The 27401-nt window shown below is 40.8% G+C and overlaps 3 protein-coding genes across 3 annotated transcripts; all 3 read right to left on the minus strand.

Annotated features, from left to right (window-relative positions):
* Nucleotides 1-288: 288 nt before the first annotated feature.
* LOC115739411 (linamarin synthase 2-like) lies at nt 289-2018 on the minus strand. Its single transcript, XM_030672487.1, has 2 exons — nt 1457-2018; nt 289-1289 (listed from the first exon to the last, which is right to left on the minus strand). The coding sequence occupies exons 1-2, from the start codon at nt 1971-1973 to the stop codon at nt 337-339; spliced, it is 1470 nt and encodes a 489-aa protein (XP_030528347.1). The 5' UTR covers nt 1974-2018; the 3' UTR covers nt 289-336.
* Nucleotides 2019-2775: 757 nt separating this feature from the next.
* LOC115739417 lies at nt 2776-9653 on the minus strand. The gene is made up of 3 exons (XM_030672501.2): nt 8783-9653; nt 3280-3390; nt 2776-3137 (listed from the first exon to the last, which is right to left on the minus strand). The coding sequence occupies exons 1-3, from the start codon at nt 9425-9427 to the stop codon at nt 2952-2954; spliced, it is 942 nt and encodes a 313-aa protein (XP_030528361.1). The 5' UTR covers nt 9428-9653; the 3' UTR covers nt 2776-2951.
* Nucleotides 9654-15335: 5682 nt separating this feature from the next.
* LOC115739410 (SWI/SNF complex component SNF12 homolog) lies at nt 15336-18500 on the minus strand. The gene is made up of 3 exons (XM_030672486.2): nt 18370-18500; nt 16529-18244; nt 15336-15704 (listed from the first exon to the last, which is right to left on the minus strand). The coding sequence occupies exons 2-3, from the start codon at nt 18031-18033 to the stop codon at nt 15635-15637; spliced, it is 1575 nt and encodes a 524-aa protein (XP_030528346.1). The 5' UTR covers nt 18034-18244; nt 18370-18500; the 3' UTR covers nt 15336-15634.
* Between the last annotated feature and the right edge of the window lie 8901 nt (nt 18501-27401).

Here is a 27401-nt window from a genome sequence, read left to right on the forward strand (position 1 = left end):
TTTCCTAGGCCATGCAATTTGACTTCAATATAACACAACATATATACGATCTTATAAGTCCTAAAATATCGACTCATAAAATTAGCACATAATTCTTTTCATAAATAAATATTTATATAAAAAAAAAAAAAAACAGGTTGATATTTTAACTACCCCCCATAATAAATTGCACTATTACATTTGTAATATCATGAGCCATACCCTCCGACACATCTCTAACTTGAAAAAGATTGGAGAAATTAATGATACGTAGATTGTTAACTAGAGAAGTAAGCTTTAATGCATGAACTGAATTACAAAAATTCAAGCACAATAAACCCAAGAGGGCCTTTGATTCTAGGCAGGGTCTCCTTTCTTGAACGCAAGAGGTTCCTCAAGAAGCCTTTCGAAGTTGTCATATGATGACCCGCCAACAGAAGTTGCAGCTTCAGCTTCTCCCTTCCAGTGCCGAGCTCTCTCCCTCATCCTCTTCCCTTCTTCACCTTCCATCACTCGCCTCACCAGCCCCTCAATCTCCTCCCTCCTCACCTCGTGATCAACCTCCATTCCGATCCCCCACTCAGTGCAGGCGTACCGGCAATTCGTCTGCTGATCGGCAAAAAATGGCCAGCACAGCACCGGCATTCCTGCGCTCACGCTCTCCAGCATCGAGTTCCATCCGCAGTGCGTCAAGAATGCCCCTACCGAAGGGTGGTTCAGCACCTTGTTCTGCAGGCACCAGCTCGCCAGCATTCCCCTGCCCCTAATCCCGTCCAGGAACTCCCGGGGCAGGGTTGTTGCTGGCTCGCCCCTCACGATGTCGGGCCGGACGATCCAGATAAAAGGGTGGTTGCTGTTCGCCAGCCCCCAGGCGAACTCCTCCAGATGCTTCCCCGACATAACTGTCACACTGCCGTAGTTCACGTATACCACTGAATTGGGTTCTCTTTCGTCGAGCCATCGCAGGCATTCTGTGTCCTCCTTCCACAGGCTCGACTTCATGGATTTGGATTCGGTCTCCTCCTCCTCGTGGCGAGTCACCATCAGAGAAAGCGGGCCGATGGTGTATATGGAGGGGAATTTGACGGCGATTGCATCTAGGACCTCGCGCTCGAAGGCATCGAACGTATTGAAAGCAATGGCCGAGGATCTTAGGCAGTTCTGAGATTCTTCCCCCATGAAATCAAACATGATGCTGTCGGGGTCGGTTGTTCTGATGTGGCTGGGGATGTCTTTCAGCCGGATGTTTCTCATGCCGGGTATCCAATCTATAGGCGTGTCCAGTGTGCCATCGCTGAGGAAGTTCTCATCTGGAAATTCAGAACGACATGATTGTCACATTCACATAAAGAACACAAGGTACTAAATGCCAACAATGACAAGATTGCAGAGAAATGAAATCAAACAGTACAAGAACAACTCTCGTATACAAAATTTGATAAAAAAATTTGAGAGCAGGGTAATCAAAAGATCCTACCTTTGAATGGGAATATCCCTCTCCTGACAAGTTCTCTGTAGTGCAAATAAGCCATGAAGCTGCAAGCAGAGGCAGTCCAGAGCTGAACCTCAGGAACTCCAATTTCCTGGGCCGCCTCGATGGCGAAGCTCATGACGCCGTCCGAGATCACGCAGCTCACTCGAGGGACGTCCTCGGACGAGTTCAACCTCGCTAGGAGTTCCCGGAACGGGCCAAGGCAGTTCTTCCTTACCGAGTCGCAGAGCGAGGGGACGTCCTGGGTGGCGTCGCTGTCGGACGGCGGCAACCCGTCGGGGATGGCCTCAAAGCGGAAGTCGGGCAGGCCCTTCACGGAGTCCGGCCCATGGGACCGGATCAAGCGCCGGTGGTTGTGCTCGGTGTTGACGACGGTGACGTGGAAGCCCCTGGAGTGGAGGAGCTTGGCCAGGTGCATGATGGGTGTGACATGGCCTTGAGATGGGTAGGGAACAAACACTGCATGAGGTCTTTCCCTTGCTGAAGCATAACCCAAATCCATTTTGTTCGGTTATTCTGATTTCTTGCCACCAGGACTTTGAGTATTGTCTCAGCCACATCTTCCCTTCCAACGATTCATATATGGAAGGACAAAGCTGATGAGGACACACGGTGAAACGTACGTGGAGCTTTGCAAAGACGAGACGGAGACTTTGCCGTGTTCTCATGCTTTTGACTTAGAAAAATACCACGTTAGCCTGAGTTACACATGTAATGATTCTTCCTGCGACAAAAACTAATACCAAACAGTCAACCTTTCATGCTTCATTCTGTGGAGATACTTGAAATGGAGTTTCTTTTTCTAACTAATATATTAGACCGGGGGTTGGGCAAGCGCCACCGCTCCATGATAACAAAAGGTAAAAAGAAAACGACAACTTGCTTAGTTGAGGCTAACAAAAGGCAAAAAAAAAAAAAAAAAAACAGCCCCTAGACAAACCCCATTACAACTTTGGCAGAAGATTGAGGCAACTTGTCAAAAATATTGATAATCTTTCCTACAACAAATGGAGCCGACTATTGTGTCTTATCATTCCAATTATTGGAATGTATCTTCGAGCATCTTCAGTTAATTTGATTCCACCAGGGTTTTGATTTTCTTTGTTAAGTCCTTTCTTTAGCTGGAGATTCTTTTGGCAAGCAAGTTCTCAAAGATGTACTTGGAAACAGTGTGCATTGAGACGCTTAACAATCATAACAATATCCTTTATTCTTGTACAACCTTAGAGTTCTACAGATCCGCATCAGATGATAATCGCGTCAAAATGAGCGACGACCTCACAAGAGCACGTAACTTTCAGCATTCTCATCTTTAAGAATGATGATGTAGGAATTTACCCAGAAATGCACATTCGAAAAGAACCGCATCTTTTCGGCTTCCTTTCTAGTAGACCAGAATCCTGGAGCATGGCGATGATAAGCTAATTTGCAAGAGGATCATAACATCATACATTGGCTGCTTGCACCATCCTCCAATTTTTCATGATTCGGTTCCCTTGCTCATCATAGGGGCTTTAGTTTTGTTTATTTCTAACTGCTTCAACCCTTCCTCAGCCGAACTCGAGGATTCGTTTGTGTCTTCTTGATTAGGTCCCCGTCGGCTTTCCCATAGTTTCCCTGTCTTCCCAATTGCAAGTATCAGGTCGAGTTGTTTCCGCTGCTGATCCTGCCGGAAGTCAAGAAAGAACATTAGCCATGAACTTAGAAGAGAGCATGTCATTTTCTAATTGGGCGATTGCACTGCTATCGTCATCCTGAAATGAAAAAATTCACAATAAGTCAAGAGGGTCTGGAAAGTCATTAAAAACCTGCATTGCCAGCAAAACCTTCTGAATTTCACCAAGCTCCTTTTCAAGAACATCTTCTTGCATTGCCAATGCACGAGTAGCCTCTGAATTCTTTTGAGCCAGAGATGCAGTCTTAAGACAAAAACATAGTATTAGAACAGATGCGACCCTTCCTAATGATTTTGGAAGCAAAGTTACTTCCTAGGGGAGATGCAACAACTTTTATTAACTAGAAAGTGATTTTAGTAAATTGTTCGACTTTAAATGCTCCATCTAATCCCTTTTCTCTCTCGTAGGTATTTACACCATAGATTCAGTGACACCAGTGGTCTACATGGGTTCTATCTAAGCCAAAACTGCTTTTCTTCGAGCAATTGCCGACCGTTTGATGAATTAAAAATTCCCAATTCACCCATAAACCAGATCGTTCTATTTTGGGCATTTTCTACTTATCTATCTGGTCATTTATTAGAAAATAGAAATCCTCAAGAAGTTTTACTCAGCAATTGTCTTATATTATAGTGACTCCATATGATGCTGGTGCATTTCTCACTTTTGCATACCCGCCATTTGCCTGGGGAGAATTGTTTCCTGGTCTTTCTATCAAAGCAGGATCAATGATGGAGAAGTATGCATAGATGTGCTCCAAATCAGTTCCGTAAGAAACAACACAACCATATGCATGTTCTCAAAAGAGAAAATGATACATAATCTTGTTCTAATCTGTTGGTCAAATAAGACAATAAAAGAAAGAAAAAAATGACAGCATGTGTTCATCACAAAATTGACAGAGCCTTATTTGCTTTACTAATCATAATTGATCCACTATTCCAGATACTTATTGGAAGTGATCTCATGAATTTCTACTGACTGATGACATAATTACAAAATTTGCATGAGGACGGATAGTTATTGGCCCAACAGCAGGGTTTCCTAGACACCTTCAATCAGAGCAAGGACTGACTTCGATGAGTTCAGACTGGAGAGAGCTGGTCAAAATGGTTGCAGTATCTAGATTACTGATAAAACTCCCAAAATAGTCACTATTTCAAATATGCGTGCCCTATTTTTACATGAACCAGTACACCCCTCATGCCTCACATAATTTTGCCAAATGGATTCATTAAGTCGCCAGAACATGACATCAAGTATAAATTCCCTTCATTCCACTATGATGCCTGCATCTTCTTACACATAATCAGGCACGTCAAGCTCCCACCAATGTCGATTGACTCAATTATTAAGCATTCTAGATCCACATTACCTGTAAAGACTGACATTTTCTGGAACAGCAAAAGGATGATCTCTGCCAAATGATTACTGTCCATTTCCTATATGCTGCTTCATCAATTATGAGATTTTATTAGCCTCTTTCTGCAGAAGTAAATCAATGGGAATCTATAGTGCCCACTATCTCGAATTTGGTGCCAATCAGTCCCGAAGTCTGGGGTCTAGTACCTAGCTGCCTGAAAACGCATTTGCAGTTACGAGCTTGATGATGCAGTACATGTAGACTTACTAGTCACGTGCATTATGTGGAGAAATAGAACTAATTTCTCAAGCTCATCACTCAAGTCTGACCGGGGGATACAGACATCAATAATGGGAAGGAACCAGAGGCAGAAAAGGTTAGTTGAATGGGAAGGAGGAAAGAAAAATTATTTCTGTTAGTTGAAGGATAGTTAATCCCTTGGAGTTGAGGGATACTAGAACATTGATGCCTTTGAGTGTATTTTGGTTGGCATCCTGCCTTCAGTTATATCGTCTTAATGCTCTCATGCCATTTGTCTCTCATTACTTTGCATTCTCGGTCCCGTATTACTATGTTCTACATTAACTTTGCCTGTAGAAAGCGAGGGAAAACCTATCCATTCTGCATTAACCTCTCGCTAGATCAACAGGTAACATGCTTGCATCCGAAGCGTGGCTCATTTCCATAGTTACACAAGTCATAATAAATCCATAACTAATAAGATAGTTGAAGTCTCTTAAGTGTTTGGTCTTTCAGCCTCCCCGGTAAGTGTAAGCACGCTGGAGGAAAATGATGAACACAAAAGGTTCTTTGGTTTCACATGAACCGTCAGATAAGACAAATTTAACACATTCTTCTGGTTAGATGATTGGCAGCCTCATAGGCCACTCTTGCTTACATAGTCAAGCAGTGTTGTACTTGCTTCTGTTTTAAATCTATAGACTAGAGTTTCTGAGCATTATCATGGCAACAGGTGGAATTTGACGTCTTCCAGAAAGGTAGAGTGAATGTGGATTCAACAACCATTGTCAAATGATATAGATATTACTAATATCAATGCGTTAGACATGCAGCTGCTTCAGGATGTTTCTCTATATCAGCAGCTTAGAACTTGATATACACATATAAGCTCTTCCAGTCTAAAATTTTTTTGTTCTTTAACATTGACATGGTGGCAGAACCACAAGAATCTGAAAACCTAATCCAAAAGCCTAATCATAAACCATAAAAATGCCAACCTAAAACCTAATCCAAATTCATAATTCTGATAAACTAAACACTGATCAACACTCCTCCAATTAATTTGGGACAATTAGGCTGCCTACATATAGCCTCTAATCCAGGGTTCCATGAAAGAGCTGAACACAATGAAGTTGATTGTAACCATACAAGGAGTACTTAATTTGTGGAGAAATTGCAACAGACTTAGTAAAGTCCAACAGTCAGTTTGATGATCTATTTACAAGGCTCTTCATGTAAAGTCTTGAATAGGCTTCATACGAAAGATAGATTGAAGAAATGGAAGTCGCTAGTATCATACAGATGTGTTCTTTGAGATCAGTCACATAAGATCAGAGATTTACTGGCTTTTGAATGTCCTTATTCAGCCAATGCTTTGCCTCATAGAATGTCACATGCTCAATGACGAAGGAGTTTCAAGGAGGGAAGTCGAGCTCAATTTGACAAGACATAGAAGAACAGTTAAAGGAAAAGCTTTTCCAATAACTGTTTTGAAATAAGCATGACATTTCTAATTTATTTCTCTTGGAGATCTAGGAACAGAGCATAATGCTCATGTAACTTGAAACGGGATATGAGGTTGTAGCAGGATTGGGGACCCCGCTTTAAGACTAAGCATTACTGATTCATCACATGTGAAAGGGAAAATCGGAAGTTATTTCTCCTCTTTCTCCTCTGCAACTTAGGCAAGACTGAAGCTGCAGAACTTGGCACCAAAAAGGCATCGTCGGTCTGTCTCGAGGATGGAATAACAACAATGCTAACCAAACCTTATCCCAATAGTGGGCCACCATGCCATCAGCTCTATCCTACCAATGAAATTAATGACCAAAAATCTAAAATTTCAACTTCACAGGGATTCCAGGGAAGGAGAAAAAAACAAGAATAAGTTGCTATGTGAAAACAAATATACAGAAAGAAAAGGCTAAGACCTAAGGGAATATGAGATAAGAACAAGTAGATTGACAGCAAAAGAGAGAAAAGTACAACTAGCAGCAAACAACTGACGCGATGACATTCCCTATTTTAAGGGAACTAAAGTGATCAACACAACAGACTTAAGTCCTCCACAGCTCCTCTTTATGAACCTATGCAATCATTCACTCCTCCCCAACATTACTTCCACACACACACACACACAGAGCAATTGGGAGGAAAATTAACCTTCTACAAGATGCCTCCAACCGAAATTGCACTCACAAAGATTGAAACCATGTAACCAGGGGCATCAGAAAGATTTTTCACACGAGCTTGTGTGCCATCCATCCGCCCCTAGAGAGAGGGAGGGACAGGGACAGGGACAGGGACAGGGAAAACTAGCACACATAGATGTGAAGTAATTTTCTAGTTTCCAACTCCCTCAGAATATCTCTACATTAGGTGCCTCAGCAAAGGTTGTTGGCCAAGAGAAACCCAAACAGGAAACTAGAACAGTCCAGGTATACACCTCATGATGCTACTATGAATTCATCATGGGCAACATTGCCAATTGAAGAAGTCTGCTCTTCCACGGATACACCATCATGTCCCATGACACCACAATGCAGAGAAAGCAAATATCATATGAAAAAGTTACAAAACCAAAAGTATGGGTTGATTTGAAGAAGCCTTTAGTGTGACATTGAGAATGCAGAGTGGAGGGATCGTCCTACTCCATTCTATCCATTCACGCCAGATATCATCTATGGATGTTAACAATAAAACAGTACGATGTGAAGGTGATATCCTGCGATTAAGTATGGTCGGAGTAAAATCCCAAGATATGGCACCATTCTCAACAAGTCCTGTATCCTCGATTCCTTGCTGTTATCTTGGGTGAAAATGATATTACTAATGAAAGAACAGATATTCTCTGTCTATCCTGACATCAACCTAATAAGTTCCCAAGAATTGAGGAAGTTGTGTTGAGAAGTTTGTGGATAAAGCGATGAAGAAATGGCGAGGAACTCTATCCAGGATGTTCTACTTCCATTCAAATGAGTAACCGACCAATGCCCAACAAAAGTGACCACGGAAGCAGCATTAGAATCTACAGGTCGGGAATTCATAGACAATGCAGAGAAAACCTTGTATGTATCTTACCCATTATCCCCATGTTTTACTCTGTTCATGTGACGAGGTAAGGTTTGCATTATGCCAGAACCATTGAAACTCTAAGCTAGAGACTAGAGTAAGCATGAAATTTTTAACATTACTTAACCCAGGAAAATGCAGAAGATGATTGTGCTGATGTAGGTGAATTTATCCAGTGGGAAGAGGATAAGTTCTTTCACTCTAGTTGTTACTTGAGAGAAGTTAGCCATCAGAGAGATGGACTATGCTATCACCATCTTAATCACATATCTATTTCTCCAAGGTCAAGAACAGCTCTAACAGGCAACAAGGGACTAGGAGTGCGTACTGGATTCCATTTGTTCATCTTTAGACCATGACATGAAATTCTGCTACGGCAAGAATAAACATCGATAAAAAGGATAAGCAACTAATGCACAAAGCAAAACGGAACGCGGAAAAGGAGTGCGAGGATTGAGGAGACAACATAAGCAAAAGAAAATTTGGCAAAGATGGCGTCAATATCTAATTCGAAACACGCGATTCATATGCCGCAATTTCAAGACTGGCTAATGAAGTTTTACCAAGAAGTGGGTGTTATTAGGGCATGCGCATAACAAACGACAAGTCAGGTCCAGCCTCACAAATTCATCTTTTTCATTCGTAACTTTTGTTGTTCCCTGGCCATGTCTACAAAATGCCGCTTTTGACATGGATATCCCCAATCCACTTCTCTGAGAATTTTTCAAATGATGAGGATCCTCATCACTTAACATGACTTAAAATAGTTATCGTCGCTTACCATTTTGATTGAGCCACAAGATGAATCTATGTCTCACCACAATACCCAACGCCCAGGCTAATCTAGTCCTGTTGATGACTTGCCTCCAATTTTCAGTTGTAGAGGCGGAAATAGAGATAAGTGGGTTGATTCATATACTTCTATGACTGAAGATAACCATACTTAGGAAGACCTATTACCTCAGCAAGTGGCTCTTTCAAAGCTATCCGGGTAACACGAAACCTGATCCCGAGCTTCTCGAGCTGCCTTGACAGGACCCGAATCATGGTCGTGGAGCTCCTCAAGTCCTCCTCCAGCTTCTCAATCCTCTCCACCAAGTGCCCATTTGCACCGCCCACTTTCCCCGACTGCTCAAAGACCCTCCTCCACTGACGCCGCCTAACCCACGCGCCGCTCGCTACGCCGCCCACCAATGCCACCACCAGCCACCCCAAAACCCTATCCCCCGCCACTCCGAAAACCGCCCTCCTCAAGGCGAAGACGACCGACACGACAGCCGACGAGACGAGGCAGAGCAACTCGGCAGTCGAAAGAAAAGAATCGAAATCGAAATGATTCACACCCTCCCCGCGCACCGCGCCATCGGGCGGGTACGCTCCGACCCGGTAACCGCAGTTCTCGAAGGAGGTCGAAGGGTGGCGCGAATTGGGCGAATTCTTGTGCAAGACGAGGCAGAGCTGAGGAGTCGAGCAGGTCGAGAGGTGCCGAGAGTAGAACGGCGGCGAGAAACTGGAGGGTTTGAGAGGGGAGGCCTTGGTTGAGTAGAGAGAGAGGTGCGAAACGGCGGCGCCTCGCCGTTGAGGCGGCGTCAAAGGGAGCGACATGGGCTTGTCGAGAAGGGAAGCTCTTGAAGGGGGGGAGTGGGCGAGGTCAGGATTCTCCGGGGAGGAGAGGAGGACATGGGACTGCTAGCGACATGTATGGATGGGTGTGTGCGTAGTACTTCTTCTGCCGAAGAACGATGCTGTGAACACGCAGAATCAGACGATGGTTTTGGTCGCGCAGAGAGAGAGAGAGAGAGAGACAGGATTCGGCGATGGATACGATGAAGTGGTGGGAAGTAGTGACTAGTGAGCGACTGCGCATGATAGCTTGAATCTCTTTTTTACAATTACAACAAAAATCCTTAAAACGTCACACGACACGTGATTGTAATTGAATCTAAAAAAATGTAGTTCGACCAAAAAAAAAATCTTAAAATTTATAAAACGCACAATCAAATTCCAAAATTTTTAAATTTATGCGATCAAATTCCTTCGTTAAATAGACCGAAGAAAAATACTGACGTGACTTATTTTAATAATTTCTTTCTTATGTGGCCAATACCCTAAATGAACAAGTCCACGTCATCAAAACATACTGTTTTGGATCTTTTACTAATCCAACAACAAGTCCTCTCTTCCCTAAATTGAGACTCTAATAGTTTCCCTATTGCCCAATCGTTTCTTTTTCCCCAAATTGAAGTCTGAGCTCTAAATCAGAGTGCGTAAAGTTCATTGAAGAATTGTCCAAAAACTTCTAAAGTTATTGTATTTTTGTCAATTCAATCTTGGACATTTTCAACTTTGCTACTTGAGTTCTAAACATTTTCATCGAATCAATTTTAGTAGGAATTCAACGACGTGGATGACAATCATCCTATAAGGCATAATCGGTACTGACGTGGATAATTTTTAATAATATTTAATATTTTTGTGATTTTTTTTTTCTTTTTGTTTTCCTTTCTTCTTCCTTTTGCCTGTGGCGAGCCACTAGCCATGGCCGAGCGAGCTGGTCGCTAGGGCGAGAGTCATCGTCATTGCCCACGAGGCGAGGCCCGGTCAGTGAGGGGATCCAGCCGCCTAGCATTGGTCGGTGGTCGGCCGAGAGCACCAACAAAAAAGAAGAAGAAGGAAAAAAAAAAGCAAGAAAATAAAATCATTAAAGACAATCGACAAAAATATTTTAATATTATTAAAAATTATACACGTCAACGCTGGCGTGCCGCGTAAGGCAACCAACGTCTACGTCAATAATTTTTTGTCAAAATTAGCGGAATGGACTCAATTGACAAAATATAAAAAGATTTTGAGCTCAATTTACAAAATTGAAAAGTTAAGGATTGAATTAGCAAATGTGCAATAGATTTAGGACTTTTTAGATAATTTTTCCTAAATTTTGCTTTTTCGTCAATCGCGAGTCCATGCTAGTGTTTGCACCTCGGCGGCGGATTGAGCGGCATCGATGATGGAGACGGCGATGGCGGCTATCTCCGACCCTTTTTCCTCGATGTAGGTATCGCATCTCTGCTTCTTTAGAGACATCAAGGATGTTAGTTGCAAATTTACAATATGCAGATTTGGCGTTGTGAAATCTTCTTTTGATATCCTATCGGTGTCCTTTTTAGAACATTTTGTTAAGGTTGTTCGTTGTACATACGTTTGCTTGTCATTTTGTGCTCCAAAAAGAAGTGGAAATAAATCGAAGATGGTGATACGATGTTGTTTTTTTTTTTTATCAAAATGAATAACAATTCGTTCACTTTCTTGAAAAATAAGAAAGAAACGTCGCAATTCAATTACAAATCAAGATAAATTTCAAATAACTTCATAACAAAATAAACTCTACATAACAAAAAAAAATCAGTATAATAGGTTATGGGTCACATTCCATATATTTCGTTGTGATTGTGAAATTCTCACAGCCTCGCAATGCTACCATCTTTGTCACCTCCTATCCTTGTGTTTTCAACCCCGGGAGTCGGCTATCACCAGCGGCAACCATGATGTGTGTCCTTGTCTCTTTCCTCAAGGGCCACAGCTGCCGTAGATGGCGTCGCTCGCCCTAGGCCAGCGAATCCAGATCTAGGCTCAACGGCGCCGACACTCGACATGCCGAGCCCAAATCCGACGCATGTCCACAAGGACAGAGCGCAAAGCTTAATGATTTGGGGATCGATGCGCGGGGCTGCGCTTGGCGGTCGATGAACAATCGGGGGGGAAATTGGCCTCGAGGCTGAAAAAAGGCATATAACAAAACACACTCTACTACTAAAAACACACTCTCATTCTTTAGGAACAGATCCGCCACCATAAACATTCGGCAGCCAAATAGTATCAACAACATCAATAAGTTAAAAGAGCACAGACCAAATACTTATAAGAAACTTCTAGATTTATATCTCAATCTCGTTCGGGAGGGTAGAACCCCCAAATCTAAATCGGGATAAGAGAGCGGGATAATCTCAAAAAGGTTAAGGAGCTACGTAACGAACATCTTCCTCGATGGCTGTTGGCTGGACAACCGACCGTATTAATCTCCACGTTTATTCAAGATCGTTTGCAAGAATTTATTCACGCAAACAAACTTCCCCGAAACAAAAATGAGCTACGAATCGGGAGTCAATTGAATTAAACCTAGGGTTACATTTTTTTTGTTTACGGATCAATTTAGCCCCAAATCCTCACCCAATGCCACGTTGCACTTCAAATTTTTTTTTTTTTTCATGAGAGACATGGTGGACTTAAAAAAACAATCATTAAAAAAGTCATGCAACACATTTGCCTTAATATATTATCGGAGGCACTTAAATTATCGTTTTTTTTATTACTAACGTGGGACTCAAGTGATTATTCAAAAGTTTTTAATACCGAAGTGAGCTCCGTATGATATTTTTTTAGAAAATATACAGGAGCTTCACCGGTCCAAAAGCTGTTTCGACCTTGAATCTTGGCTTTAAGCACCACTTTACCCATTGACATTACTTATCATTGTAGCGTCATCCATGAAACTGTTATTTTCTTTTCAAAACTACATTCGTTGTACGAAACTTCCAACCGGCCCAAACACAAACTACCTAAATCACAAGTCAACCGCCGACAGTTCACTTCCTCTTCTCATGGTCGCTTGTTTTCCCCCCTCCTTTTTGTCGCCGGCCGCTCTCAACCTATGGACATACAGCCCACCTCTCTCTTTCCGTCACGAGCGTGTGCGCGCAAGAATAGAAGAGAGAGAGAGAGAGAGTCGATCGACGGAGGCATTGGCGATTAGACCGGAGCCAGAGGTGGTTGGACAATATCGATTGATAGAAATGTTAAACGTTTCAATAATTTTGAAATTTTGAAAGTATTCTTTTTGCAACGGATTGAATAGAAATTATGATGGTCGTGAAATTTAATGTTATGTAATCAATATGTAATAGTTTTTTTAACGGTTTTTCGATTTGATGCAAGAATTGATAATGGAAAATGGCTCTCTCTTTCCTTTATCTGCAAATAGCTACTCTGAACATAATTGAAAAGCGACGAACAAAAACATGAAAAAATTTCTCGTTCCATTTTTTCTTTCCTTTCTTTGTTGGGTGGTACATAGAATTTAGTTGTTCCTAATCTTTTTATTATTTTGTGTAGAGTAAAGAAGAAGTCTATTATATCTTGGGAGAATAGCCGCTTGAGCCTATAGCACCAAGTTTCATTCTTCAAGAGGCGAAAATGTCTTTAAGGACAGTGCTTGCATACGTCATACTATTAATCTTATTCTCATCTTTTTCAACAGACTTCCAACGTTTCTCATTTTCACTATCTCTAAATTTTTTTAACAAGAAAATGATTAGATTTTGGGGTGGCAAGGCTTTTAGGAACCAGTTACTAGGATTAAGGACAAAAAATATGAACTAAGAGCAATAGTCTTTTCACTTGTAGGAGCTGCAATGCTGAAAGGGTGAAAATAGTCATGGATCGAAAGCTTACACATGCTTTTAGTAATTTTTTCTTTCTCACTCATCCTGACATGGAAGCACATAAAACTATCCTCCTAAGCCCTCTGGGTAGGCTACTCCTTTAGGTTTTTTGCTCGCACCTTATTCGATTCGCGAGATTACTGCCTAGTGAGGTATCTCAATGGTCAAGGTTCCTTTATTTGAGGTGGCCCTCCTCACCATTAAAAAGGAAACGAAACACATGATTTTCTATTGGTTCTCGTTCAATGTTGAACGGAACATATTCATTGGCTTGGAACCAATACATTTCCATTCTGAACTAGACTTTAATAATCCTAACGACATGTCATTTATCCTAATCATGATCGTCATCATATTTAAATATCGGATTATTGAAACGTAGTACTATCCAAGAGCACGTGTCCGCATCGACCCTATATTGGAAATATCTCCAAGATCGTGTGTATAAACTTAGAATACCAGAACGATCAGGTTTAAACACACATCTTGACCATTTGGGATATAAACGAAAGCACATACCTCGACCATAGCTAAACATTAGATCCACGCAACCTTCAAACTCAGCAATGTCTTCTCTACCATGGAGGCCTATTGTCTACAATCTTTGTGGATGGGCTTGGCCCAGTGGCCTAAAATTAAAGGAGCCCAGCTTGATTGAGCCCTACGATTTCTTTTATGAGCGGCGAGGCTGTTCTCTTTTTACATTTTGTGCATAGGGATTGTACTAGAATCGATCATTGCTCTTATGAAAATCGTTGCCATCAAAGAAAGTGGAACAATTTGGTTGTGACTTCTTCTTTATGTTCCTTCCGCCTACTACCAAAAGCCTAGGAAAAAAAGTGCGAAAAAAACATAAATCTATTACATTAATACCAATTCAATCCTAAAATTGTGCCAATTTAATCCTAAACCTCTTGTAGTTGTGCCAATTCAATCCATCCGTCAATTTTGGCCGGAAATCACTAACGTAGACGCTTGTCGTCCTACATAATATTGCCGGCGTTCACATGGATATTTTTTATTTCTAATTTTCTTCTTTTCTTTACTCTTATTTTTTTGTATTAATAGCGAACCCTCGTTTGTGGCCAGTAGGGTCGAAAGAAAAGAAAAATATAAAGCGAAAAAAATTATTAGACTAAAAAATATACTAACAAATTATTTTAAAAAATTTCCATGTCAACGCCAGCACAAGCCGTGCCACGTAAAACGATCGGCGTCCATATGAACGATTTCCAACTAAAATTAATCAGATGAACTCCATTGAAACAAAGACAAAATGTTTAAAACTAAATTGACATAATTAAAAGGTTTAACATTGAATTGGCACCAATACAATAGATTTATGCCTTTTTCATAATTTTTCTCAAAAGCTTAGTTACCATTAAGATTGGTCCTTGAAACCTGAAGAGAATGGTCTGTTGTGGATTGGAACGTTCGGTACAGAGGAAGTGGATCAACATAGTAATACTATCATCAACTAACATTATGGGACCTAAATTTCTGATCTTGCATAGAAACTGAATTGCAGTGAGACCCCAAAAAGGTTAGGTGCATAGTTCAGTTCCACCCAGGCTCCAGTTTGGGTGCAGTCAGCTTCAATGGTGGCTTGCTCAGCAATTTCCCCTAAGAAGGTCACTAGTTTCTAGAAGAGTGCAGAGAAACAGCAAGAAGATCTTGGTCCTGTGTGATCAGCTACTTAACTTCATCACAAACCCAAGAACCACAGTTGGAGAAGTGCACCGCATTCACATGTGGCAGGACAACCATGGAAAAACTGAAAAGATGAAGCGACTAAGGAGACAAAGAAAGCTTCATTCCAAGGTCTAAAACCATTGGCAAAATTAAAGACTTAAAGAGCCCATTGCAGGCAAAGCTATGGAAAAATTTGATCTGAACTTCCCCAGACAAAAGCTTGGAAACACGCAGAGAATCACGTATTCGAACAGGGTCAATGTCAAATGTGCTTGCTGACCAACTCACATAATCCGATTCATCCATGCACTGCAAGTCTGCAATTCTGTTTAAAAGTGCTATTTGCGCTGCAGGCGAATTAACTCCCCTTTGTTCTTTTCTTCTAAGAGCAAAGATTACATTACAAGTTGCTCAGGACAAAATCATTGTTTGTCTAAATACTAATCCGGGAAATTCATGAATCAAGGTGCAACAGCAAAGCAAAAACACAAGGCAATGCCTTCTCCAATATATAGAATCATCCCTATCTGGCACGTTGCAGTCCACATAATCTCCCTCTCTCTCTCTCGACAGGTCTCAGCTACTTCATTGATACATCAAGACAAGAAAAATCCTATTTCGTTCAGCTGCTTCCAGGAGTGTCAGTTACAGCAGACTTGCGGTTCAAATAACGAATGACAGCATCCTCAACCCTGTAATTTCAACCCAAAAAAAAAGATTAAGGCAAAATTCTAATGAAACAAGAAAGTCTCTTCGGCAATACATTGTCTACAACATGACTAGTTAGAATCACATCACAGACGAAAAAGATTAAGACAGGAATGACCAGCTAAAAAGTATGATATGAGACATTCAGCAAACCCATTAAAAGCAGAACCCGGTTCACAGAGTTTGAAAAAAAAAAAAGGGTTTCCATGCTAATTATCTGGCAAGTAATGGAACTGAACTCCTTACAGGATGACAAATATTGTGAACAATCAACATTGACAGTGTTTCAAAGAAGTCATGAGTGTGATAATGAACAACAATAGTCCATCATTGACATGTAAGGAATATCCCGAATAGTGATTGGATTTACCCGACATTTTCTCATCAATTCGACATGATCACAAAGCACATTGGGCATAATGAATTTTCAGAACAATCACCATCTAGAGGAGAAAAGATCCGACGAAAATCCAAGACAAAACATCAGACAAGTTAGTCCATTGATCAGGTTTCACAGCAAAGTTTGCAATATTTACGACACTTATTCCTTGACTTCAACCATGTGACGTTATTAATGAGCAATTCATAAATTTTGGCATGAAATTAAAAAGCAGGTGTTGCTTGATCAAACAGGGCATTCGTGCAAAATACCACGGAATATCCAGCTTCATTTTCTAGAGAAAAAATTAGCTTCTCATTCAAAATGCACTATAAAGTACTTCTATCTATCTGTCTGTATTTCACTGTACTCCATATCACCCCTATAGTGCATATGTACATAATGGACAAGAAAAGTAAATGGACTCACCAAGATTGGTTATAGAAGTCAGGATGATGTTCTTTGTCCATGATATGGCTCACATCTCCTGCCGCAAGCTTCAAGTCTCTGCTTTGAGAAGCAATTAACGCATTGATGAATTCTGCTGGTGACTGACTGAACCCAAGAAAGAATGAACTTCTCCGCTGATGCCTATGGATCTCTTTTATTGTGGAAATGATCTTCTCGTCACAAGAATCAATCTCTTGATGCTTCTTGATGTTAGCCAAAAATGCAGACATTTCCTTGTCCAATGGGATAGGCAAATCCATCATCACGTCACAACAAGTAGTTCCGGCAGGAGAACTACCAGAAAGCTTGATCCTGTGCTCCAAGTGAATGGGTTGTGGAGGAGTCAAGTGTTGTGACAACTTTTGCGGAACCATGACAAACTTCATCTTCTCGTCTCCAAATACCTTTTGAAGTGGCGGATCACACATGAAGAAGGATGGATCTCCTGAGCTCTGCAGGTTCCTGGTCTTAACATAGTGCCAAATTGCTTCCAAAACTCTAGGCCGAGTAGCTACCTCAAGACCAACAACATCTGATAAAGCAGGTGAAAGCTTGAACTTTTCAGGCACGTAGTTCATGTCTAATCTTATATGTACGGTGAATTCCTTGTCCCCATTTCTTTTGATCTCAAATCCCTCATGCAGAGAAGGAGACCGCTCACTATCCCATAAGATTACATGGTTATCTGGATAGAGACTTTGGTCCAAGTAAATGGTAATTTTCTTGAAGAAAGACGAAAATTTGGGGTGCGAAAGACCTGCCTTCTGAATCTTTCCACCCACAACAGGATCTTTACCATCTTCTAATATCCTTCCAATAATCTTAAGTGACCATGATGGTGGCTCTACATCTGTATTTTCGGAATTTGTTGGAGTTTGATTCGAAAATGTGTTGAAAACATATATCCTAAGCGTTTTCTGGAAGCGGGAAGGGTTCCTAAGTGCCTCTTGAATCTCAATCTTCTTCCTTGACAAAAGGGCATCCACTCTTGCCTCATATTCAAGCAACTGAGTGTAGATGGCAGATTCAGGCAACAGTGCAGCTACCTTACCGGGCAGTTGGTTCTCAGGAAGCTTCCTCTTCTTCCTAGGACCGGCCGGAGTTAACTCCATCGTTTTCAACAGCGAAGCAGCGGCGAGATTGGACGACCCTGGGGGCCGAGAAGGCGGCTTCTGATTAGCGCGCTTACCGCTTCCAGTACCAGGCGTAGGAACAGACGGTGAAGATGCATTGGCGTTGCTAACACCAGCATTACCGGCATTGTGATTATGAAACTGAGCTTGCAATCTGGCATGGGGGGATTGCACTTGCACATGCCCCTGAGCAAGTACACGAGCTTGGGGCTCGGACAACTTGAAGTGGCCGGGAAAATGAGACCCGCCATGCGTTTGAGGTTGCGACTGTGGACGGAGATGGGCTGGTTGCTGGTGGACTACCCCAGAATTCCCAAATACAGTACTTTTAATCCCACTATTGCTATTCATTGAGTGACCTTATTTCTATTCCACAGCACTAAGTGCTAATGATTCTGTAGAATACAAGCCTTATTCACTATTCAAGTTGAGGCATGATCAAGGGTCGCATAAATCTTACGATTTTGCATTCAGCTACGCAATCTTTAGGATCCCTGACACATCATTGAGAACAAAAACCCTACGCCCCGACGATTTCTCACCCAAAACAATCGAGAGAAACCTGGAAATCACTTTCAAGATTGAATTTTTCCTAGATTTCACAGAAGATCTCCGGACAAATTGTAGCTTTCAACGATTTGGAAAAGTTAAATAAGGGATTGAGAGAACTCGGGAGCGGAGACATACGCTAGTCGCAGGTCGGAGAGGCCCTCGCTCGGAACAAGCTTCACAACCGCAACTCCCATCTCATTCTCAGGCAGGCCACGCAGACGCTCTCTCTCTGCTATGGTTTCTCGCCGGAGGTACAGTCGCAGGCGCGGCCCGGGGAGAGAGCTTGACGTACCGCGGCAATTTTCCGAGCACCTTTCCCTGTGAAAATCCCACCTGTCAAAGGTTGATTTCATAGTCCGACCAAAACAAAAAAAGATTTATTTCATAGGATAAGTCAATAAAAATCCCTCTTTTTTTTTTCTCCTCAACTTTCCTATTCAAACATTAATGTGTTAATCCTATAATTGCATTAACAATTAAAATAATCACATCTGAAATAACATCGACAATATTAATAATAAATAATAATATAATAATGTTACTGTTATTATTATAACTACTTTCATAAGATACAAATCTGTGTATTACAAAAGTTTTTGAAGTATAGCCGTACATGTCGGTAACAATTCTACGATAATATTATAGATTTTCGTCATATTAATAGCTACGTACAGCTATATATATACCATTCGACAAAAAAAAAAAATGATGTACTTGTGCTTCCAACGTGATGCTACTCAACACATATGTAATAATTTCACGTAAAATTTTATAAAAACATTAAAATGTTAAATCATAAATAACCTTTAAAAATGCTTAGAACAAATAAAAATGCGTAAATAAAAAAATTCATACTTTTATGTTTTTTTTTTGTTTGAAAATATTATATGCTATGCGAGAAGGGCGCCGCTTATTCAATAACATTATCTTTTTTTAATCTTGCGAACAAAAAAAATTCTCAATATGCTAGATTTTTAAAAGATGCTCAACACGCGGCTTATTGAAATTTACAAGTTACTCATGAAACAGTCAATGAACTATTTTCATGAAAAAATCACTACCGTCTAACTTGATACGAGTTTGACAAAAATGCCTTTTGGAACGGACTTTCAATTGGGTTAAGGTAAACTATGGATCCTCATGTCATGTTGAAAATCATAATGCGAATACAAATTTGCCATTTTTATGTCAAAATCAAGTCCTGTTCTCGGTCCGGGTACCAAGACATGCCGCTATTAATGCCATGTCCACGATTGGTTAGTATTATAGTTACAAAATGGACTTTGCTAACATAATATTTTTTTGATGACGGTGAAAATAACAGCGTGTTGTGGATCACAAATTCTTTATAGAGTAGGCCTCGAAATATTTTTTATTTTTATTTTTTTGGTTCACAATATGATGTTATGTCATTTTCTAAGTAGATAAAAGACCGCCACATGAAAATATTCTTTTTGAAATAACTACGTGAAAATAAGAAAACAATTCATGGTGGAGGGAAAAACACAAGGGAGATGGTGGAGCAAGTGAAGAGCCAAAAGAGCAAACGTGAAGATAACTTTCGTGCGGCTTTTGTATATATTGCAACCTATGTCCTCGATCTTTTCAGAATGCTTCCGAGTTATTTTGGGCGTCCCTGAAGATCTTTGCAAAAATTCTTTAAGCTTGATTAGTCCCGTACCCAGCTTTCGAATTAAATCAGTACGTATGAATGAGTTAGGTTGGATTGAGAGCGCTCTATTCCGAAGAGCTTAGCCGCGTGCACGAGAGATATTCAGAAAACCCGATTTTGTTCGTGTCCGGTCTTAGGAAATTGAGTCCCTAGAGAAGAGAAGACCGAACCCAAAATTCCGAGCATTCCTTGCTGGTGTTCTTTCTGTTTCGATGCAAATGAAGGTGAACGCCTTGGTAAACAAAAGAGACCGAACGAGATTGAAATAAAGCGGTGTTTCGCATGTAACTCTCGGATCAAGATAAGAGCGTGCGTAACGGGCATGCATCCATCTCTTGTGGACAACCACTCGAACGTCGACACACGCCGCAGCACGATCCTCGAGCTCGGACCAATGGCCGAACCATGACGGTTGGTGTGTACTCATGGCCCTTAGGCCCCTCAAGGAAAAAATAAAAATAAAAGAGAAGGAAAAGAAAATTACAAAAATTACAAAAATGCAGGAACTTATCATAATATTATTATTTAAATGTCCACGTTAGTGCTAGCCACATCACGTAAGACAGTTGGTATCAATATTGGCCGGATTAACTGAATTTGCACAAATATAAAAGATTTAGGACTGGATTTTTACGATTTCAATAGATTTATGAATTTTTCGATAATTTTTCCCCTCTCTGTTGTAGGCCATACCAGGAAATGTCAGCAGCGCCTGGTGTCAAGAAATGATAAGTTGACGTAGCAAATTAGAATCGATATGGCATTAGTATAACAATTCAATATGGCATTAGTGTACGCTCCGCACAGTATACAAATTAGCGAAAATAATCATACATAAACAAATTGAGGAAATGATCACAAAATGAAGACTATAGCAGCATATCAACCGAAATGAAAGGGAATGGATTCGATACAAACAAATACCGAGGCATGTGCTAGGCACGGTTTCCTTAAAACAGATTCGCCCCCTCCGGTGTGTGCTTGAGGTCTCGTGAACGTCTGTTTCCCAGGATACAACGGTTGGCGACAAAGAAGGCAGCACAACCCTTCAAAGCTATCGGCGAACTTGAACCAAACGAGAGCGAACACTTTCACAAAAAGTAGCGTTGGAATGCAAAGAAATCTTTTGCAACGGCCGATTAACTCTGCCGTTGTAACAACAGAATTAATTCATCATTAACCCGCTAATGAGTTATAACCGCCGCCGTTATATTATTGATTTAATAACGGCAATGCCATTAATCTGCTGTTACAATATCAATTTCGGACAACCGTTACAAAAAAAAATGTAACCATTTGAGTTGGAAACCATCTTTCGGTCTTGCGCTCGCGCCCAAGTTTCAGCTCGTTGGGCCTCCGTCGGGGCCTGGGATTTGCACCCCTGCGCCTGTGCGCGAGGCATAGTACTTGTGTTGTGATAGTTACCACTCAAAAGGAGGGTAACTATCTATAAAGTACTATAAGGCCTTCTTTCTTTTCAATGTGGGACTAGTGTTTTCCCACTTCCCACTTCCAACTCAAGGGTGTTCTTTGAGCATCAATTTATCATTCATCCAACAATCTCATATTTCCAACAGTTGAGAGTGTGTCTCTTTGGAGATTTTGGGTTAATCACACGAGGATGACTAGCTGAGATCTGTAGTATGTTCATGCGTGCGTTATGAATACATGTCGCTTGCTGATGTGGATTTTTCTTCACCTTGCAATGCCTTATTTGGATATGGTCCGACTCCGCCCACGGCAACTCGAACCGCATGGCGGTCGAGTTGAGCTCCATGGCCATCCCCAGCCTTGCTGTGCCCATGGTTTTGTCCAGATCTTAACGGCGAGCTCCCCGGCTATCGAGTCGAGCTCCTCCATAGAAGAGCACCAAATGTAGCTACGGAGCTCCTTTGAGGCCGAGTCAAGCTCGCATTGGAGGAGCTTCAGCTCCAGATCTGGTAGCGAAGCTCCTCCATGGCCACCACCATGGCCGCCCCCCACCTCACCGTCACCGGCTGTCCAGATCTCAACGAGCTGTATGGCCACATCTGTTCTCCATGGTGATGGAGGATTCAGGGTACTCATTTGTTGTGCAGGAAGGAACTGCAGGGGCTGCATCTAAAGCAATCTTGTGAAGTGCCCTCCATTCCACAGGCCCTGTTGACTTTTCGAAGTACATAGTTCTGGAGCTCCATGGCTGTGGCAATATCAGAAAGAAGCTCCAGGGAGGTCGAATGTCTGGACTTTTCTTGTTCGAATTTCCGAACCTCTCTTGAACAAATTTCTAAAGTCAATCTTGCGAAGCCTTCAACTCGGCCTCGAAAGGAGCTCTATAGCTACATCTGGAGCTCCTCCAGTTCGATCATAAACATTTCAATTGAATCAACTTAATCCTAAATCTTTTTGCATTTATACCAATTCAATCCATATGAAAAGTTTTTGCCGGAAATCCCCGTGGAAAGTCAAAGAAGTAAGGCACTTCACATAATAAATCCGGATATAATCCTATCCTAAGCTTTGACGAGATCAATATTAACAAGACCGGTACTGGACTTACTAGACTTCTTGGTCATGGAACGGACTATTTCTTGGACCACGACGCTAACCTTTTTCATCTAGGACCATAGCAAAGCATGATACAGCATTTATGATCAAATATGTCTCCTCGTCTCCGAATTCGGGTCTGGACCTACACGTTTAGGATGTCTCCTGATCGAGGGATGCAAACGGGACCGCGGGACCGCGGGACCGCATCTAGAGGGACTCGGCCTTGGCCCCAAAAAAGGACACATTTTGGGTTTTTGTTTCCCTTATGAGAGGGATTTTTCAATTTATTTATTTTTATTTTCTTTTTCTTTTTTACTTTACTGTGGCCGGTGAGGTTGTTAGGCCCTCCTTGGCCAATGGGCGAGGGCAATGAAGCCCTCGCTAGTTGCGAGCGAGAGCCTCGATGCCCTCCCCAGTAGCGGGCGAGGCTGGCTTTGCCCAGATCTAGGCGATGCCGGGCGAGGTCCGTGACCTTCGCCTACGGCCGGTGAGAGCCCGACGACCCTCGTCTAGTGGCCGGCGAGAGCCCGGCGAATCTCGCCACCTGCATTAAAAATTAAAGAAGGAAAAGAGGAGAAAAAAAAGTAAACAAATAATTTTAAATATATATTAATTATTGAAAATTCTCCTTATCAGATCTGGCTATGCCACGTAGGATGACCGGTATCTACGCCAGCAATTTCTAGTCAAAATTGGCCGGATCAACTCAATTGACAAAACGCGAAAAGGTTTGGGACTCGATTGAAAAAACTAAAAAGTTTATAACTGAATTGGCGAAAGTTCAATAAGGTTGAGGACTTTCTGAATAATTTTCCCCAGCGAATGCACTGCAGATCACACTTCAACATGTGGAATGTCTCAACATAAATACAGTAATCATGGAAGTCCGGGGAGTAACATGAGATCGAAGGTACTCACGTAAACGCACGGGACAAAACGGGGTTCCGATCCCGTCAGAATGGCCTTTAAACAAGGAGAATAATGCAACGGCTATGGAAGGTATGAGCGGCAGTTGGAAAAGAGGCAATGGAAATCATAGCTAGCTGTCCAACTGCTACGCAGCACAGATTGGTACCAACGTTTCAATGAGACACCCGCGGGGGAATTAGGAAGGTTGACCCATGGGGCAACAACCTCTGCGATTGTGTATACTTTTGTTTGGTCTAACTATCTTGTTGTCCCCCTCGGTAAGTCAAGGCTACTAATGAGCCAAGGTTTGGACTTTTTTCGCAAATTTACATGCCTGCCCGCCCGCCGTCGGGTATTTCGAGTAATCGGCGTGCAACTCCCTGAATCAAAGTCGTCCGCACGGATCAAAGGTCTGAACTTAACCAGTTCATGAGATTTGCAAGGTGCTTATGGGACTCCAAATAGTCGAGCTTCTACACCGGTGTGACTGGGCTATAGAAAAAAAAAAAAATATAGGTAAGACACTACGTGTTACCGATCATGTTCAAATTAGCTGAAAATAGAAAGCTACAATTAGAACGAAGGGTCAATATTATTCAAGTACCTCCATGACACATTATCCCAATCTAGTTTTCGTCTCACAAAAAAAATTTGGACACATTTACCCTAAACTAATTTTCATCTTGCCTTAAGTCCTAAGCTAGTACCCCATGACTCATCTATCTCGAATTAATTTTCGACTTATTAAAAATCCAAAATTACTCAAATCTACCTTCGGTTAGCATCCCCTCCAATATCCCGTCAAAACGCATGAGCGTCGACACACATGGCGGAAAACTGCAAGATGGATCTGACGTGGTGAACAATAGGTCTGTATTGACGCGAATGCATTTTAACAGAACCCGATATTTTCTCGTACCAAGGCAACGTATGGGCTTGGACTGTTTGGTCGCTCTCTTCTATGATATGAGCTCCTTACAAAAATAATATAAGCTGGGTGCATGAAGAGTAGAGAAAAAAAATATTGTATCACGTGCTTATCATCTTGCTATTGTTACCAACATTTTCTTTATTTCTGATCATTTCTTTCTGGTGCACATGCTGCGGATCCGGACGACCGAATGGTTGAAAGGAAGATGATCAATCCCACGTTGATTTTGATATGCTGTTGACATGGAAAGTCTTAGAAGAAGTACGGTTGAGCAGCTCTCCACGTTTCATTGTACCTCCCACAGATTTGTTGAACTTGAAATCAAGAAGCGTCCGTACCAATTATCACGGCTGGCTTTAGCTAATGAGCAAGGTGTGAGATTTTGTAGGACATGGAACATTTAAATATAGCCTTGCAGCTTCGGGAGAAGGGGTATCTCCTCACGGAGGGCCAGGCTCGAGCGACTATTTATTAAAAACACAGATCACCGAACAGTCGTATGACCATGTATGGGGATTGACTTCTGCCCTGTGTCTGAAGTTCAAGGAAGTTTGTGACCTAATGACAGGGGAGCCGGCGATCGAAGCCCGAGCAAATGGCGGTTTGTCTTTATCTAATAGTTTAAGTTTTCAGAACATGAGGAACATCTTTTATAAAACTAACTGTTTTTTCACGAAATTTAAAACTATCGAGAAACAACTCAATACGGTGTATGCAGCTCACCACATCACATTCTCAAACCCTAGTGTGTTAACTGGTCCTTAGTACATGCGAGACTATACTACATACAATAATAGGAATTTGCTCTTAGTTTGTGCGAGCAAGTTGCGAACCTCACGAGTAATGAGGTCGAGAGACAGTGTCGGGATTTGAACTATTGACCTATGCTTTGATACCGGTTTAAAGGAAGATGGTTTTTTTCCCAATTGGTATATAGTTAGAGCTGTTATATCCACAGTTTGGTGAACATATTATATTTTGATAGTCTCAATTTTTGTGAAGAGTCATTGTTGGACGTGACATCGTGCATATATTCATTTTGTAATCGACCGCTCACAAGTCACACTACTGTTATCTAATTTTTTTTTTTTTTCCTATAGCAATATATTCGAAAAGACCATATAAAAAATAATAAACTAGATTTTAAAGGGTATGGTACTTTCGTAATATAAAGGCATAGACAAACTTTTTAGCAAGTAATAGAGCCTGCTTAGCAAAAACCGAATAAGAAAATTGAGTTCTTTTATGCTATTATTGTGACACTCTAAGTCCCACATTAAATATCAAAAGGGTTGTGAGTACTCTTCTAAGTGGATTAACCACTGTGAAATGAGCTGGGTTGTTCGGATTGTTAGGCTGTGTATGGTCATCAAGATAAAAGCCATGATATCATATCATATGCTTGGTAGCTATTCAAGATAAGATAAAGGGGATATAACCAGGATAAAAAAAAAAAAAAAAACCTAGAGGAGGGGATGGATAGATGAGGATATGATTTATCAAGAGAGCAGACATGAAAAGAATTGGGTTTTTCACACAATCACCGACTCTCCTCCGTGTTAGGCCGCCTCTCTGGCGACGGTGGCAATCAAGTCTGGCCATCTCTTCCGTGGTGTTTGGCTAGGATCTCCAACCACAAAATCGAGTATCTCCACAACCTTATTCTTTAATCGATTGTTTGGTGTGACATGATATCATATCCATCATTCTTTAACCGCTTGAACCTTTGTAACATTTGAAAGGGGTCTGGACATGTTATGAAAAACTCGAAGTTGATCATCGACTTTTAAAGGTAGATCACTTGGACAACCTGCATGAGTGCATCTTCAACTTGTGGAATGATGTCTAATAATTATATTTTTCAGCACATTTTTACTCACTCGACAAGACAGCGAAAAAGATCAACAGGTCATGCTCCATCGATGTTGTGTCCGAATTCATATGGCACAAATATCTGCTCAACAATAACTCCCTCATCAAAACTCATTACTGAATAATTTCTAAAGTATCCTAATGTTTTAGGAAAATAAAGCCGATCTTAGCCACATCTTACCTCTGTTTATCCAACTTTAAATTTGCAGTTCACCAAACAATAGTTATAATATGAAAATATTCTTGAAATCTTTTTTATCATATTATATCGAGTCCTATCTAAACGCAGCTATGCATTTATTTCGTAGAAAATGAATAATATTGAAAATATTTCTTTAGAAACGATCTCTTGTATCATTAAGAAGAAGAATGAATGAAAAATATGTTAATCGTGCACCAAAATGTTTATATATAAGTTAGTTGTCGAAAATGAAGATATTTTTTATTGACTAAATATTTCAAGTGATATAAGCGATCATTTTTAAATATTTATTTTTCGCGAAAAAAAATGGAGCATTAGGGCATGTTTAGCAACTATTCTGATTCTCTGACTTTATTTTCCAGAACATAAAAAGATGAGAAACCGGGTTTACTAACGTAAATGATTCTGATTCTCAAATTCTTTGATTTTGCTCTTGAGAACAGATTTGAAGTAGAAACAAGAATCATAAAAAAAATTTAATTATTTTTATCAAAATCACTTTTGAGAAACAAGACAAACAAAGTGAGAACGTCACCGCCTACCGAAGAAAAAGAAAAATTAAAAATAAAATAAATTTTGTTTAAAAAATTAAAAATAATTTCTTTTTATAAAAATAAGAAATAATTTTAAAAAATATTAGAAATATTTCATTGTATTGCATGAAAGTATTTTAGCAATATCATTTTTCTTAACAAATTAAAAAAAAAAAGGTTCATGATTTGGTTAAATATAGAAGTATATAAGTAATATGGGTCGAGTCGGGTATAGGTTGGATCGAGTATAAGTCGTTGGATTTATATTGGATGGAAATGGGCAAATACGGGTTAAATGAGTTAATACAAAAATTCAGAATAATTAGGAATACAAAACTCTACTTAAGTTTTTCATATATTGATTTTTATTGAAACTGTAAAAAAAATATAAAAGTCGTTGAATTGATGTTCCTACTCTTAGCCCTAAGTAAGATCTATTCATAGTTGGTTAGTCCCCCACGGCATGGCTTCTCGCTTTTCATGAATGTGTCCTCCCTCGGATCATATTCAATCCGACTC

This window comes from Rhodamnia argentea, chromosome 11 (assembly GCF_020921035.1).
Source record: "Rhodamnia argentea isolate NSW1041297 chromosome 11, ASM2092103v1, whole genome shotgun sequence".
NCBI lineage: Eukaryota > Viridiplantae > Streptophyta > Magnoliopsida > Myrtales > Myrtaceae > Rhodamnia > Rhodamnia argentea.